We start from the raw sequence: 15,809 nt of genomic DNA, 5'->3' as shown, positions 1-15,809 counted from the left end.
CCTTACCTCACACTACGGGCAATTTAGCATGGCCAATTCACCTGACCTGCACATCTTCGGACTGTGGGAGGAAACCGGAGCACCTGGAGGAAACCCACGCAGACACAGGAAGAACGTGCAAACTCCACACAGTCAGTCGCCTGAGGTGGGAATTGAACCCGGGTCTCTGGCGCTGTGAGGCAGCAGTGCTAACCACTGTGCCACTGTGCCGCCCACTAATTGCCGCCCAGTCATTGTGCTTGAAATCTAACTAATCTCATGCAACAGTGCAAGTCATGTACAAAATTTTTGATATGTCACATTTTGCAAATTCTGCTGAAGAAATAACTTTGCGTCTATGCTTCGCCTCCTATTTTTCATAAAACGTAAGAAAATGTTAGTTGGCAACAATCCAGCAATGTCAGGCAGGATGAGAGAAAAAGTTCCCACCCATAGTTTTGTGGTAACCGTGAGTGGGATTCTCATGGAGGAATTTTTCTCGTTTGGCCGACAGAGAGGTGGCGTAAGATTGGCACTGCTTTTCTTTGGGAACGACATGCCAATGAGGCGTTCCGGCCCAGAACTTAAAGGAACACTATTAAATGGCCTTCTCACCACCAAGCTCACCATCAGCGAGAGCAGAAAATCCCACCCAAGGACCTTCTCATCGGCTGAGAGGAACAAACATGTTACAATGCAAATGTTTGACATTTAATAATGCACAGCATTCTGTAAACTTATACTGTCACTTGTGGGTTGGGTACCTTTCCTGGCTAACGTAATAGTCTTTCGGAAAGAGAGTCATAACGTGCATCCCGACCACTGGACCAACGTGTTCTGACCTCTGCTGAGGAGGTGTGTCAAAACCTATCCAAGCAGATCGACTATAAAAAAGCTCTCTTTCTAACTGCCAATTGTGGTCCAGGTTCATTTTCTGGCCAATGAAGTTGAAGTGGTCAGAAGACTGGGTACAATTCTACCTACCTTGGAGCTGTGTCATAACATGTCCAAACAGGTTGATTAAAAATAATTTTCTTTGGATTTCCATAAGATTGAATACTTTATGAATTTTAAAATGAGCATAAGAAGTCGGAATAGAGCAGGCCATTTGACTTCTCAATCCTGCCCCTGCCATTCAATGGTTTCATGGCTGATCTGACATTTCCCATTTCCACTTTCCTGTATTTTTCCTGTAATCCTTGATTCTCCTCCTGATCAAAAATCTACCTCAGCCTTAAATATACACAAGTGCTTTGTCCCCACAGGTCTCTGTGGCAAAGAGTTCCAAAGACTCATAACCCTCAGAAAAGAAATTCCTCCTCATCTCAGTCTTAAATTGGCACCTCTTTATTCTGAGATGATGCCCTCTGATCCTAGATTCTCCCAGGAGGGGAAACATCCTCTCAGCATTTACCCTGTCAAGCCCCTTAGGAATCCTGTACATTTCAACAAGATTACCTCTCATGCTTCTAAACTCCAGTGAGTAGAGTACCAACATGTTTAGCTGTTACTCATAAGGCAATCCCTCCATACCAGAGATCACCCTAGTGAACCTTTTCTGAACCGCCTCCAATGAAATGATATCTTTCCCTCAATAAGGGGACAAAAACTGTTCACAGTACTCCAGATGTGGTCTCACTAGCAACTTGTACAGTTGCAGCAAGATTTCCCTACACTTATACTCCTTCGCCTGTTGAAATAAAGGCCAATATTCCATTAGCCTTCCAGATTACCTGCTGCACCTGTGTGCTAGCTTTCTGTGTTTCATGCTCAAGCATACCCAAGTTCTCTGTGTTGCAGCTTTCTGCAGCTTTTCTCCAGCACAGGCAAATTAATAACTAAATGCTGTACAAAATTTAATAATTATTTTCTTTAAGTGTGTAATTGACAGCAAAATGTCTTTTCTTCAAGACATCAAAACATACTGAAACCAAAAGAGAAAATGTTAGAAAATCTCAGCAGGTCTGGCAGCATCTGTAAGGAGAGAAAAGAGCTGACGTTTCGAATCAAACTGACCCTTTGTCAAAGCAAAGCCCTTTTCTCTCCTTACAGATGCTGCCAAACCTGCTGAGATTTTTCAGCATTTTCTCTTTTGGTTTCAGATTCCAGCATCCGCAGTAATTTGCTTTTATCAATACATACTGATTCGTTCTCGAGGTGTTTTTGTATTGAAAACCGACTGTGCATTGTGTATGTTGATGGAAGGTTCCAGAAAAGCTACTGGCATGGCTGCTGCAAGTGTAGCAAGACATTCCCCAAGTACAGGCCGCTGTCTATGACACAAAACAGAAAAAGAAATAGTAAAGCCATCTTAGTGAGAAATGAAGGGAAAATAATTAAAAGAATGCACAGATGTTCTTGCAACTACAGTCATTACAGCTGAACACAAGACAGGCAGATCACAGTTCACAATATAATGACAAAATGTTTGTAACTTGAACTCTAAACTCTGTACAGGAACCTTGTAAAGCAACGGAAATAAGGTAGCATCAGGGATAGGAGAAGCTGCCTTGCGAAGCCATCATTGGACCAGAGAGGTTTCAGCAATGATTTGATATGGCTCATCAAGATTATGAAGACTTATGGTGGATGAATGGTGATACAGTAATTTTTTTCCCCAGTAATAGGTAAGACAGTAGATTAAAGACAATTGTTAAAAAATGAGAAATTAGAAAAACAATTTTTTTTACACAGAAGGTAGTTATCATGAATGAGATAGTTGCTTGAAAGTGAGGAATGTTAACCATTAGCGGGAGCAAACAGGTATCCAGAATTAGACTTGGTTCATGGTGAGTGAAATGCTGGCATGGACCTGACATATGAAAACAATTGTTTGAATGCCATTTTATAAATTAAAGGAAAATATATAATTGGCAAATTACACTCATTACAAACATTAACTCAAGAGTATAGGGTTTGATTGGCAGCTTTCACATTAAGTCTGGTTTTGTAAAGAAAGGTAGTAACTTGCGTGGAGGTATAATTTGGGCAGAAACGTCACAATTCAGTTAATCCCAATGACATTTCTGCCACAGTGGTTCTTATCTCAAATTCATGAGCAGCCACTTTCCTAATGCAAGGACAATCTTTACAGCAAAAAAGACAGCAAAATGTCTCTTTTACAGCTGCTGGGGATATTGTAGCATGAACACAACAGCTAGTTAATGATTACAAGGAAATGGTGAATGGAGATAAAACTGGAGTAAAGATAACATGTTTTGAGACTTAGAGTAAGAATTTTTTTACAGCACAGAAATAGGCCCTTTGGTCCATCATGTCCAAGCCAGCCATCAAACATTCTGCTCTCATTTTCTAGTACTTGGCATGTAGCCTTGGACTCTGTGGTGTTTCAAGTGTTTAAATAAATAGTCTTTAAACGTCTTGGTTTCCCACCTCTATGCCTGCTTTAGGTAGCGAGTGCCAAACACCTACCATCCTCTGGCTTTCCCTCAAATCTTCTCTAAACTTCCTGCTCCTCATTTTGAAACTGTGCCCCCGGTTACTGACCCTTCCTCGAAGGGGAAAGGTTTCTCCCTGTCTACCCTGACTTTGCTCTTCAGAATTTTGTACACCTCAATCAGTTTTGCCCTCAGCCTTCTCTGCTCCAAGGAAAACAACTCCAGCCTATCTTGTCTCTCTCCATCGCTGAATCACTCCAGCCCAGTGTAACATCCTGGTGAATCTTATCTGCATTCTCTCCAGCACTGTCACAACCTTCCCATAGAGTTGTGACCAGAACAGCACATACTAATCCAGCTCTGATCTAACAAATATTATATTCAGCTCCATCATAAGTTCCTTGCTCTTGTTATTTAATGCCTTAGCTAACAAAGGCCATGATATTTAATACTGTCTTAACTCCTCATCTATCTGTCCTGCTGCCTTCAAGGATCTATAGGCATGCACACACAGATCCCTCTGATCCTCAGTGCTTCCTTGGGTTCTATCATTCATTGTGCACTCTCTTGCTGTGTTAGACTTCACAAAACACATCATCTCACAATCTTCAGGTTTAAGTTACATTTGCCACTGTTTAGCCCATCTGACCAGCCCATCTATATCATTCTATAGTCTAAGGCTTTCCTCCTCATGATTTACTGCAACACTAATTTTAGTGTCACCTGCAAATTTATTTATCGTCCCTCCTAGATTATTTGTCACAATGAACTAGGGATCTACTCTGTAATACACCATTAGACATGGGTTTCCAGTCACAAAAACACCCTTCAACCATCACCCTCTGCTTCCTGCCACAAAACCAATTTTGGATCCAACTTGCCAAGTTGCCCTGAATGGTGTATGTTCTTAGCTTCTTACCCTATCTGTCTTGCAGACCTTGTCAAAAGCCTTATTGAATCCCATGTAATCTACATGCAACAGAACCCTAATCGACACATTCAATCACTTGCTCGAAAAATTCCAATTTGTTAGACGTGATCTCCCTCTGACAAAGCTACGCTGACTATCTTTGATAAATCCTTGCCTTTCCAAGTGGAGATTAATTCTGTCCCTCCAAATATTATTTTTCAATAGCTTCCCTCCTGGTTGATCCTGACTACATTAGCTGTCATCCGATCCAGAGCGGATTTGAAAATTAACATCAAATCTCTGAAATCTCCTCCCTTGCTCCCTGTTACAACCTGGGATATTGTAACTGGACCTGGGGAGTTATCCACTTTCAAGCTTTTGAAACCACTCATACATTTTCTCTTTCAATATTTATTCATTCAAGTACACTAACAATCCCCCCTCCCTGATTTCCTTGCAGTACTAATTTAAAACGTCAGCTATGTTTTCCAGCTTGAGACAGATTACCACTTACGTCTTTAAAGGGCCCTACTCTTTCCTTACGTTTTTTGCTCCCAATGTATTTATAAAATGCCTTTGGATTTTCCTTAATGTTACCCACCAGCAGTAATCATGTTCCCTCTTCTTTTGCCTAGTTTTATTTTTAAGCAACCCCTGCACTTTTTGTACTGCTCGATGGCACCTGCTATTTTCAGCCTTTGGTATCCACCATAAGCTTCCTTTCTTTTCTTTAATCAATCTTGCAAATTCCTCAATATCCAGGGTTTTCCAGATTTGTCGGTCCCACCCTTCACCTTTACAGCCTTGCAGTCTCACCATTACTCTCTTGAGTGTCACCCACTGCTCTGATACAGATTTTCCTGTAAGTAGCTGTTCCCAGTTAATTGTAGCCAGACCCTCCCATACCTTCTTAAAATTGGTCTTCTTTAATTCAGAACCTTTATTCCTGGCCCATCGTTGTCCGCACCATTACCTTCATTGTATGGAATTGTGATCACTATCCCTAAAACGCTGTTACTCTCACATATCTACCACTTATCTGACTTCATTTTCTAAAATTAAGAAAAGCACTGCCCTATCTCTTGTTGGACTTTCTACGTACTGGGTATGTCTTGGACATGTTTTAAGCATTCTTCCCCCCCCCCCCCAAGCCTGTTACACCTTGTCTATTCCAGTTATTATTGGGGAAGTTGAAATCCCCAGAATTATTACCTTATTTTCACACTTCTCTGAGATTTGCCTACATTCCTGCCTTTTTTGTCTTATCCTTGACAAAGTAATTGTTGCCTTTGTTTTTAAGTTGTACCCACATGGCCTTATTTGAGGAGCCTATTAAGTAATCATCGCTCCTCACTGCAGTAATTGACACCTTGATCAATACTGCAACACCACTTTTCCTATTTCATTCCATCTCACCTAAAGATTCTACACCCTGAAATATTGAGATGCTAGTCCTGTTCCTCTCTCAACCAACTTTTTCACACAGAGGGTTATGTGTAAATGGAATGATCTGCCAGAGGAGGTGGTGGAGGCTGGGACAGTTACAACTTTTAAAAGGCATTTGGTTGTATATAAATAGCAAGAGTTCAGAGAGATATGGACCAAGTGCTGGCAAATGGGCCTAGACTAATTTAAGATATCTAGTCGGCATCAACGAATTGGACCAAAAGGTCTGTTTCCATGCCATACATCTCTATGACTCTCCTTTAATCAACACCCTCAACTTATTTGCCTTACACTCAAGACTCTCTGCATTAAATTTAATGGCATCCAGCCTTGCCATGCTCCCTTGTGCCTTAACTTGCTCTTCAGAATGTCCTGAAACTGTATAGTGACATCCTTGACCGTGGCCTAAAGGAGGTGACACACCATCGTGCAGTTATGTCTGCAGCTGCAGAAGTGGCTGTCTATGACTCTTACTGCTGCATCTCCCATCACTATTGTTCTTCCCTTGTGCAGTTGGGCACCAGCTACATTCCCAGAGAAAACGCTTTCAAACATCTGTTCTTGAGGGAGATGCATTCTGGGGCTTTCCTGACGACCTGCCTGCCATACTTATTCTGACTCATGGTCACCTCTTCCCTCTCTGGCTGCACTTTAAGCTGATTTACTGATAAAGCCCTTCAAGTGAAAATCCATGAACTGAGACAAAGAATAGGTACACATTTAACAATTCCATGTCTTCTCTGTTTGAAAAGTAAAACAAAAAGATAATGATACAGTAAAGAAATTGACTGAAACTGATAATTTACATAAATGAAAAATCTCTATTAAGAAACAAGATGATATACATGGATGGAGCTCTTTTCTCAGGACAGGAGTAGGTTGAGGGTCACCTAACAGGGGTTTTAAGAATTTTGAAAGAATAGATGTAGGGAAGATTTTTATGAAGGAATTCTAAATGGGTGCTGATAAATCTAAGATAATGACTAATGGATCTATGAAAAATTCAGCAGAATCATCTCCAGTCAGAATATGGAACTTGCTCCAAAGAAGGTGAATAGAGGGGAATGGTGTGGATGTATTGGAGGGGAGTTTCGCTAAATATATGAGGTAGAAGAAATGGAACGATATGCGAAGAGAGTTGGATGAAGTAGCATAAATACAGGCATCGACCAGTTGGCCACTGGCTGTCTTACAGCAGATGGCACAACTTTGCACTTCCTTTGGTGATGTGAGGCAGCAGGACCAGCTTCCTTTTGAGGATAGCTATGCCAATATTGTCAATGGCTTAATGGCAGATGCAAGTTTTTTTTTACTTTACTGCTTGTCAATGTCTTTAATGTCTATCATCAGGTATCATTTGAATTGGGAAATATTGTACTTGCTGTCATTGAAAACAATCTCCATTACTAATTTTGAATGAATGTGGAGGAAATCAGTGGCAGCTTATATTATGGATAAGTTGATGCTTTCCTTTTAATTCCACTCTCCTCATTCTGCCTATGTTATCAATGACATGGTTAGCGGGTTCACTTTGGGCGCTGTTCCCTGGTTTTCATAGGCTGATATGAACATGAGAACAAGCATAGACCAGTTGGACAGAATGGCCTGTTTCTGTGCTATAGATTCTGTGCTTTTGGCATCTGCATGCCCTTACTTAATTAAGCAATAGGTTGATTGCAACGCCTCTCATCAACAGGTTAGGAGTGCAAAGATCTGCCGTGTATTACAAGGTTAACTGGAGCTAACTTGGACCATGTGGTAAGGAGGGTTGAGATCATTTCTTGCTTTTCCAGGCTTCACCTACAGTGTCAACCAGCACACTGTCCATAGGCACCAAATCAATAACCGTTTCTCAGTCTCAGTATTACCAAAAAAATCACCTCTTATCGTGTTATCGTGTCAAAAAATGAGCAGAAAATACTAGCTTGCTGAAAAATGCATTAAGCACACATCTATTTTGTCTCAACACGGTGGCTCAGTGGTTAGCACTGCTGCCTCACCGCACCAGGGATCCAGGTTCGATTCCAACCTCAGGTGACCATCTGTGTGGAGTTTGCACATTCTCCCCGTGTCTGCGTGCGTTTCTCTGGGTGCTCTGTCTTCCTCCCACAATCCAAAGATGTGCAGGTTAGGTGAATTGGCCATGCTAAATGGCCCATAGTGTTCAGGCATGTGTAGTTTAGGTGTATTTGACAGGGGTAAATATAGAATAATAGGTTGGGGAATAAGTCTGGGTGGGTTAATCTTTGGAGGGTCGGTGTGGATTTGTTGGGCCATAGAGCCTGTTTCCACACTGTAAGGATTTTATGAATTAGCAATCAAGCACAGCCGATAGCATATTACCTGGAGACCAGGAGACAGCTGGTGGTCTCCTTACAGTAAGAGGTGTGTATGGACACAGTCAGCAGACAGAACACCTCAATCAAATGATAGGAGGAATAATGGCTAGCTCTGGGACCATCTAACTTCTGTGCTTCATTTGTCTTTCTATCTTTATGTCAAATACTGTGATGGCATTGGTATTAATCTAGTTGGCCTTAATATCCATGACAAACAGCTGAGTTTAGCATGGCTAGAGAGTGGATGTGATAAGTAGCTCAGAGTAATTGCCGACTCCAGATGATGTGCTGATTTTAATAAAATCTTCCTGCTGCACGATAATCTCAAGAACTGCATTGGAGAAAGAAAACTTAAACAGACGTTTGCATGAATGAGGAAAAGGCGAAGATGTAGGATTTCAGAATAGGATATAGTAGATTTGCTCAGAGGAACTTATACTCTCATATAACATCAGTAAACAGGAATAGAGAATATATCTAAAATGGGACCTGTCATAAAATTTAACAAAGTACAACATGGTTTAAAAAAGGGAAAGCTGCTACCTAACAATGGATTGGTAATAAACTAAAACCATTTGTCTATACTGACACTAAAAGAGTTAAACTGCATAATTATTGTAATGGCACTAGTTTGTAATCAACTCTTCATTATAAAGATACAATTAGAAAGGATGAAAAACGCATTACATACAATAAGGACATTGACCCGAATCACTATGTTTCTTCCTGCACTGCTACTCTTTGTAGGTCTTGGAAGGCAATGACAGAACATCCCTCTGACTCAGAGGCTCTGGGTTCAATCCCATTCTGGGATGAGATGACTAAGGAAGGTGACATTGTACCGTTCCTAAAATATGCTTAGAGCCTCTTTAAACTTTAGCATTCCTTTGCTGCCTTCAATGATAAAGAATTGGGAAGATAGTAATGCTAGTAATTGAAGAACAACTTAGATTGAACTTCCTCAATCGGATTTAAACCACATTTGGTGCTGGAGTTACCTTTCAACATAAACATTCTTGCCAGTTCCCAAGGCATACAAGCTGCACAGGATCCGATAACATGACACTTGAACATCATCCACTGCAAACAGAACATAAGATAAGTCTGAGTTTAGATTCTCCAGCAAGCAATCTCCCATCACAGTTAAAATTGAAGCAAATTTTGACCAAATACTAAAACAAGCCATAACTTCAGCAATAATCCAGCCATCCTGACTTCATAGCACATTTCATTCCAGCAACAGCTCTGAAATATTATCCTGGGTTTCAGCTCACGTGGTACAAAGAACAAAGAAAATTTCAGCCCAGGAACAGGCCCTTCGGCCGTCCAAGCCTCAGCCGATCCAAATCTACTGTCTAATCCTGTCGCCCAATTCCTATGCTTTTTTTATCGCTCTGCTCACACCTACTCATGCATCTGTCCAGACGCACCTTAAATGAATCAGGATGGTAACTCATCCTGTTTTGAGTAACTCAGTACGCTCATCATGTCAGGAATGAAAACAAAGAAATGACTGCCTCTGCATTAGTTAATGAATGGAACTCCAAGGTATTTTTGTTTGCTGTCCAAGATGGTGCAGACCACACAGAGTAGCTACAGAACTGCAGCACAAAACATACGGAAGACACTTGTAGCAGGCCAGGCCTTATCCATGGGGATATCTATACAGACATCAGATGGGCAGCCATTTCAGGTTTGGACTCATCATTCCTGCCTGTGGTGCAGTACTAGACAAACCTGGTACTTAAGTTCTTTACTATGTACTTTGTCACATCATATTATTTTCCCTTAGGATCAAAGGGGCATTTTTTAACCAACCAAATGTTCAGCATCACTTGGAGAAAAGAGAACATGGGTGGGGTGGGTGGAGAGTTGGCCATGGGGAGCCATCAAAAAACCTAGTGGATTTTTCTATCAGTGGTGGCAATGGAAGGAAAATCTGACAAGTTCTGTTATGGACATGCAATCCTCGTAACTAGACTTTCCTTTATTTGTGCTCCATTTAGATTTCTAGACAGCAGGCCTATGAAAATGTATCCTATAGATTTGTGGCATTTTATCGTGCAGAAGGGGGTTATCATGATGGTTTGATACTGTAAGTGGTGGGATAGAGGGATGGAGTACTCTTGAAAGACTATCCACTTCCTTTTATTTTCTTGCTGACAGATGAGCCATTTAACAAAGACTTTCATCTACCACTTGTCAGGACTCAAGCAAGAATGCCATAATGGAAAAGGTGCTGATCTGTCTACATCTAGATGAGATTCTGTGGATGGACAGTGCTTGCCGAACAATCCCAAGTTGCACTAAAAGCTACTGTAACAATCATTTTAAGGCAGTTAAACTCATGGCAGGGGTCATTTATACTTGCTAGAAATGGCATACATTTATATGCAGAGGCTCTTTGCCAGCAAACAAAAGGAATACATTCTTGCCTTGTCCCTGTAAAATTATCAGGAAACTTGGGTTGCCTACAGTTCCCTGGTGCCTTCTCTTTGGAAAGCCTTCAGCCAATCACAGTCAACTTACCAACAAATCAACACTCTTTGCTCCTAAAATATACTTTTATGTGACTGTTTAAAATTTGGCATTGTTGGATTTGTCACAATGAATGAGCTTTAGTTTCTCATTCCTCATTTCGGCACTATTCAAGTTCTGTACTGCAAAGTGACCATTTTATTTTGGCCTTTTCACAAAACTACTCGGAAAACTTAATTTCCAAGTGTTTAATCACCTCCCTTCTAGAAGCTGTACTCGGTTCTGCATTTGCCTATCCTTTTGGGAGGGTATTTCATGTTTAGAAACTTAATGCATAAAAATGAATATTCATAAATTTTAATTTATATTTGGTGACTGGCTAATTGGACGTATGTTTTCTCTATTTATGTTATCAAGATTCTTTTTAATTTTGAATATTTACATCAGATCACTTCTGATAACGAAGGAGTTCCAGTTTCTCTAGTTCTTTTTCCCTGGTGATATTTTGGGTCTTTCCATCTGTGGTCTTTGCATCCTTCTGAAAGGCTAAAGTCCAATTCTGAACACACGGAGCCAAAATTTGTTGTAAAACTACATTCATGTGAATGTTTGCTAATTATTCCCATGCAAGTCAGACAGCAACCTCCAGTTTGGAGGGAATAATTTGTCAACTGCAAATCAATCAAATCTTCTGGATAATTCATCCATAGCTTTGCAAAAATAGAATCTTGCCCTTAATCATCTCAGCAGTTTAATTAAACTGCTGCATGAAACTGCAAAGTTCAGTCTAAAAAAAATTGCATAAGTATCCTTTTAACAATATGATGTTAATTATGTTTGTCAATTGATCTCTCTCGTTCTGATAGCAGACAAAATATGGAATCTCATTCTTCCAGTAAGTGATGTTGAAGAAATTTTTAAAATGTCACATTTAAAATGATTTACATTTATGTTTACTTCATTTCTGTTTCCCTCTCTTTTTCATCCAATTGCTTTTTCCTCGGTTTTATTTTTTTTTCAAATACCAGATTAGATTCTAAATTTACCCATCACTTCAGTACTTTCTCAAGTTAATTCTTAATTCTTAAATTTCAAGAAGGAGATGTAATATTCCTCAAGTTCTGATGAAACATCAACTCTTTCTCTTTCCCTTAAAGTTGGCTGACCTGCTCAGTCTGTTCAGCATTTCCTGTTTTTATTTCTGATCTCTAGTAAGTGCAGAACCTTACTATCACCGGGCTGCTGCTGATCATATTATTCACCAAAACTGCAGATAATTGATGGTGCTCATTATGCTACCAACAGCTTCTGGAAACTTACAGAACAATATTTTTGAACTGAAAGGTGAAGGGAAAAGTCTAAGCAACCAGGTATATCTGATTCAGCATATTCTGCTCAATTATTTGAACCATAATCCATTTCAGATTTTGCCCACGACATCTGAAACTTACAAATAAGGTACTCAGTCAGAGTAACGTGCTGAATCAGAGCAAAATGTTCACAGCTCAGACAGCAGCATTCAATTTTGATTACTCACAGATAATGTCAATTCCAAATTGATGTTGACTAATGTGGTCAAAGAGTGAAGTCAGCACAGGCAACAGTGCAACAGTCGTGTAATTGATGTTCTGAGTAACTCCCTTGAGTTGAGATCGTGAATGTGTGAACTTTCCAAGTTTCAGATTTTCTAGTGTTTTTTCCAGATCTTCTGCTGCATTTTCAAAGAAGGAACGGAGGCCTGCTTTCACCAGCTCTGATCCAGACTTCATAACAGTTCTAAAAAGCACAATTGTGGGAAATTGCATAACTCCAGTCAAAAGATTCAACAATTATCATTCAAAAAGATGAATAATGAAATGGCCACATGGAAAAAAGTGACAAAATTACCTTGGGTCCAGTGTCCGTGCCAAGATGTGTAAACAGTTTACCATTGTACCAGAGTCACTGCCTTTAGAGGTAAGAAAATACATGAGAATATTACAATGTTGAGTTATGCAAAGATAATTAATGTTGCTTACTTCAATGATTTAAATCGTATTGTTGTGTTAGATAGCAAAGAGATCTTACATATAAATAAAATGGGCATATAGTTGGGAGAACAGCTGCATATCTCAACCAAAGGAGGCATCAGAAAGGACCAGTCTGTGTTAGGCTTGGGTCTGTTCCAAATGTCACTTGTGAGCTGTATTAGTTTATTATGTCTTAGATTTCTGTCCTCGGTGATCAATGTTGCCTTGGAACAAGGGAAGGATCTCACAACCCCAAATGTTCATCTGGGAGGATCAGAATTTGTGGTTTAGGAACCCGTGAGTTATAGTGCTGCCCTGGTATAGCTTACTGGATGTTACAGCACATGAACTAGATCTGATACTGATCTGGGATTAGTGGTGCTGGAAGAGCACAGCAGTTCAGGCAGCATCCAACGAGCAGCGAAATCAACGTTTCGGGCAAAAGCCCTTCATCAGGAATAAAGGCAGTGAGCTTGAAGCGTGGAGAGATAAGCTAGAGGAGGTTGGGGGTGGGGAGAAAGTAGCATAGAGTACAATGGGCGAGTGGGGGAGGAGATGAAGGTGATAGGTCAAGGAGGAGAGGGTGGAGTGGATAGGTGGAAAAGGAGATAGGCAGGTAGGACAAGTCCGGACAAGTCATGGGGACAGTTACTGAGCTGGAAGTTTGAAACGAGGATGAAGTGGGGGAAGGGGAAGTGAGGAAGCTGTTGAAGTCCACATTGATGCCCTGGGGTTGAAGTGTTCCGAGGCGGAAGATGAGGCGTTCTTCCTCCAGGCGTCTGGTGGTGAGGGAGCGGCGGTGAAGGAGGCCCAGGACCTCCATGTCCTCGGCAGAGTGGGAGGGGGAGTTGAAATGTTGGGCCATGGGGCGGTTTGGTTGATTGGTGCGGGTGTCTCGGAGATGTTCCCTAAAGCGGTCTGCTAGGAGGCGCGCAGTCTTCCCAATGTAGAGGAGACCACATCGGGAGCAACGGATACAATAAATGATATTAGTGGATGTGCAGGTAAAACTTTGATGGATGTGGAAGGTTCCTTTAGGGCCTTGGATAGAGGTGAGGGAGGAGGTATGGGCGCAGGTTTTACAGTTCCTGCGGTGGCAGGGGAAAGTGCCAGAATGGGAGGGTGGGTCGTAGGGAGGTGTGGACCTGACCAGGTAGTCACGGAGGGAACGGTCTTTGCGGAAGGCGGAAAGGGGTGGGGAGGGAAATATATCCCTGGTGGTGGAGTCTTTTTGGAGGTGGCTGAAATGTCGGCGGATGATTTGGTTTATGCGAAGGTTTGTAGGGTGGAAGGTGAGCACCAGGGGCGTTCTGTCCTTGTTATGGTTGGAGGGGTGGGGTTTGAGGGCAGAGGTGCGGGATGTGGACGAGATGCATTGGAGGGCATCTTTAACCACGTGGGAAGGGAAATTGCGGTCTCTAAAGAAGGAGGCCATCTGGTGTGTTCTGTGGTGGAACTGGTCCTCCTGGGAGCAGATACGGCAGAGGCGGAGAAATTGGGAATACGGGATGGCATTTTTGCAAGAGATAGGGTGGGAAGAGGTGTAATCCAGGTAGCTGTGGGAGTCGGTGGGTTTGTAAAAAATGTCAGTGTCAAGTCGGTCGTCACTAATGGAGATGGAGAGGTCCAGGAAGGGGAGCGAGGTGTCAGAGATGGTCCAGGTAAATTTAAGGTCAGGGTGGAATGTGTTGGTGAAGTTGATGAATTGCTCAACCTTCTCGCGGGACTTTTACCTGATACTGATCTGTCCAGTTCATATTGTTCCCAGGCAAATCAGTCTGGAAGGTGCATTGGAGATAATGCTTGTTAGGTAGGTAGAAAGGTTAAATGAGGTGATGGAATACAATGTTGGAAAACATGAAGTTATTCATTTTGGCAGGAAGAATGAAAGAGCAAAACATTATTTAAATGGACGAAAACTGCAGAAAGTTGCAGCAGAAAGGGATTTTGGGGTTCTTCTGCATGGATTACAACAAGCTAACATCCAAGTTCAGTAAGTTAGAGGGAAAGCAAATAGACCGTTGGCATTTATTTTGAAGGGACAGGTACATAAAAATAGAGAGAACTCGCTAAAACTGCACAGGGCACTATTCAGACCACAGTTGACATATTGTGAATAGGTTTGGTCCCCTTGTCTAAGAAAACAACACTTGTATTGGAGGCAATACAATACAAATTTGTGGATGACATAAAACTGAGTGCCAATGCGTATTGTGATAAAGATGTCAAACACCTTTAAAAGGATTTACTCAGACTTGGTGAGTAAGCAAGAACATGGCAGATGAAAATATAATGTGGAAAAAATGTGAACTTATACACTTTGCTGGAGAAGCAGAAGTTCAGAGTACTTCTTATGAGAAGTTGGAAAGTGTAGATGTACAAAGGGTGTCCTTGTCAATAAGCCACTATAGGCTAACATGCTTGTAAAGCAAGTAGGAAGGCTAATAGAATGCAAGTCTTTATTTCAAAAGAGTTTGAATACAGGAGCAGTGAAGTCTTGTTTCAATTGTAGAGGAATTTGGTTAGACCGCACCTGTAGTAGTGAGTGCAATTTTGGTCTCCTTGTCTCGGAAGAGATATTATTGCTGTAGAGTAAGTGTGACAAAAATTCACCAGACTTGTTTCTATGATGGTGGGAATGTCCTTTGAAGAGGACAATTCTGTAGAGTTTCGAAGAATGAGAGATGACCTAATTGAAACTTGCTAAACACTGAAAGGGACAGACAGTATAATTGCAGGTCAGATGTTTCCACTGGAAGGGAAGTCTACAACCAGTAGATACAATTTAAGAATAAGCAGGGATGTCAACTTAAGTCTAAGATGAAGGGATTTTTTTGTTTACTCAGAACGTTGAGAGCTTTTGGAATTCTCAACTACAGAAAGCTGCAGGTCAGTCTTTGAGTTTGTTTAGGGTAGACATTGATAGATTTCTGGATTAGTGGTGCTGGAAGAGCACAGCAGTTCAGGCAGCATCCAACGAGCAGCGAAATCAACGTTTCGGGCAAAAGCCCTTCATCAGGAATAAAGGCAGTGAGCCTGAAACATGGAGAGATAAGCTAGAGGAGGGTGGGGGTGGGGAGAGAGTAGCATAGAGTACAATGGGTGAGTGGGGGAGGAGATGAAGGTGATAGGTCAAGGAGGAGAGGGTGGAGTGGATAGGTGGAAAAGAAGATAGGCAGGTCGGACAAGTCAAGGAGACAGTAACTGAGCTGGAAGTTTGAAACTAGGATGAGGTGGGGGAAGGGGAAAT

The 15,809-nt window shown here is 41.4% G+C and overlaps 1 protein-coding gene across 9 annotated transcripts in view; it reads right to left on the bottom strand.

Moving 5' to 3' along the window:
• Positions 1 to 15,809, bottom strand: part of ryr3 (ryanodine receptor 3) — a 382,820-nt gene that overhangs the window by 93,443 nt on the left and 273,568 nt on the right. For all 9 annotated transcript variants that reach the window (XM_072569064.1, XM_072569065.1, XM_072569067.1 and 6 more), the window contains 4 exons: positions 12,438 to 12,498; positions 12,088 to 12,326; positions 9,071 to 9,152; positions 2,122 to 2,252 (listed from right to left, as the gene is read on the bottom strand). In XM_072569064.1, coding sequence (XP_072425165.1) covers positions 2,122 to 2,252; positions 9,071 to 9,152; positions 12,088 to 12,326; positions 12,438 to 12,498 — 513 coding nt within the window. The remainder of the gene's footprint in view (positions 1 to 2,121; positions 2,253 to 9,070; positions 9,153 to 12,087; positions 12,327 to 12,437; positions 12,499 to 15,809) is intronic.

This window comes from Chiloscyllium punctatum, chromosome 4, assembly GCF_047496795.1.
Source record: "Chiloscyllium punctatum isolate Juve2018m chromosome 4, sChiPun1.3, whole genome shotgun sequence".
In the NCBI taxonomy this organism is placed as follows: domain Eukaryota; kingdom Metazoa; phylum Chordata; class Chondrichthyes; order Orectolobiformes; family Hemiscylliidae; genus Chiloscyllium; species Chiloscyllium punctatum.
The sequence above is the reverse complement of the archived record's forward strand: the minus strand, read 5'-3'. Positions and strand labels throughout refer to the sequence as shown.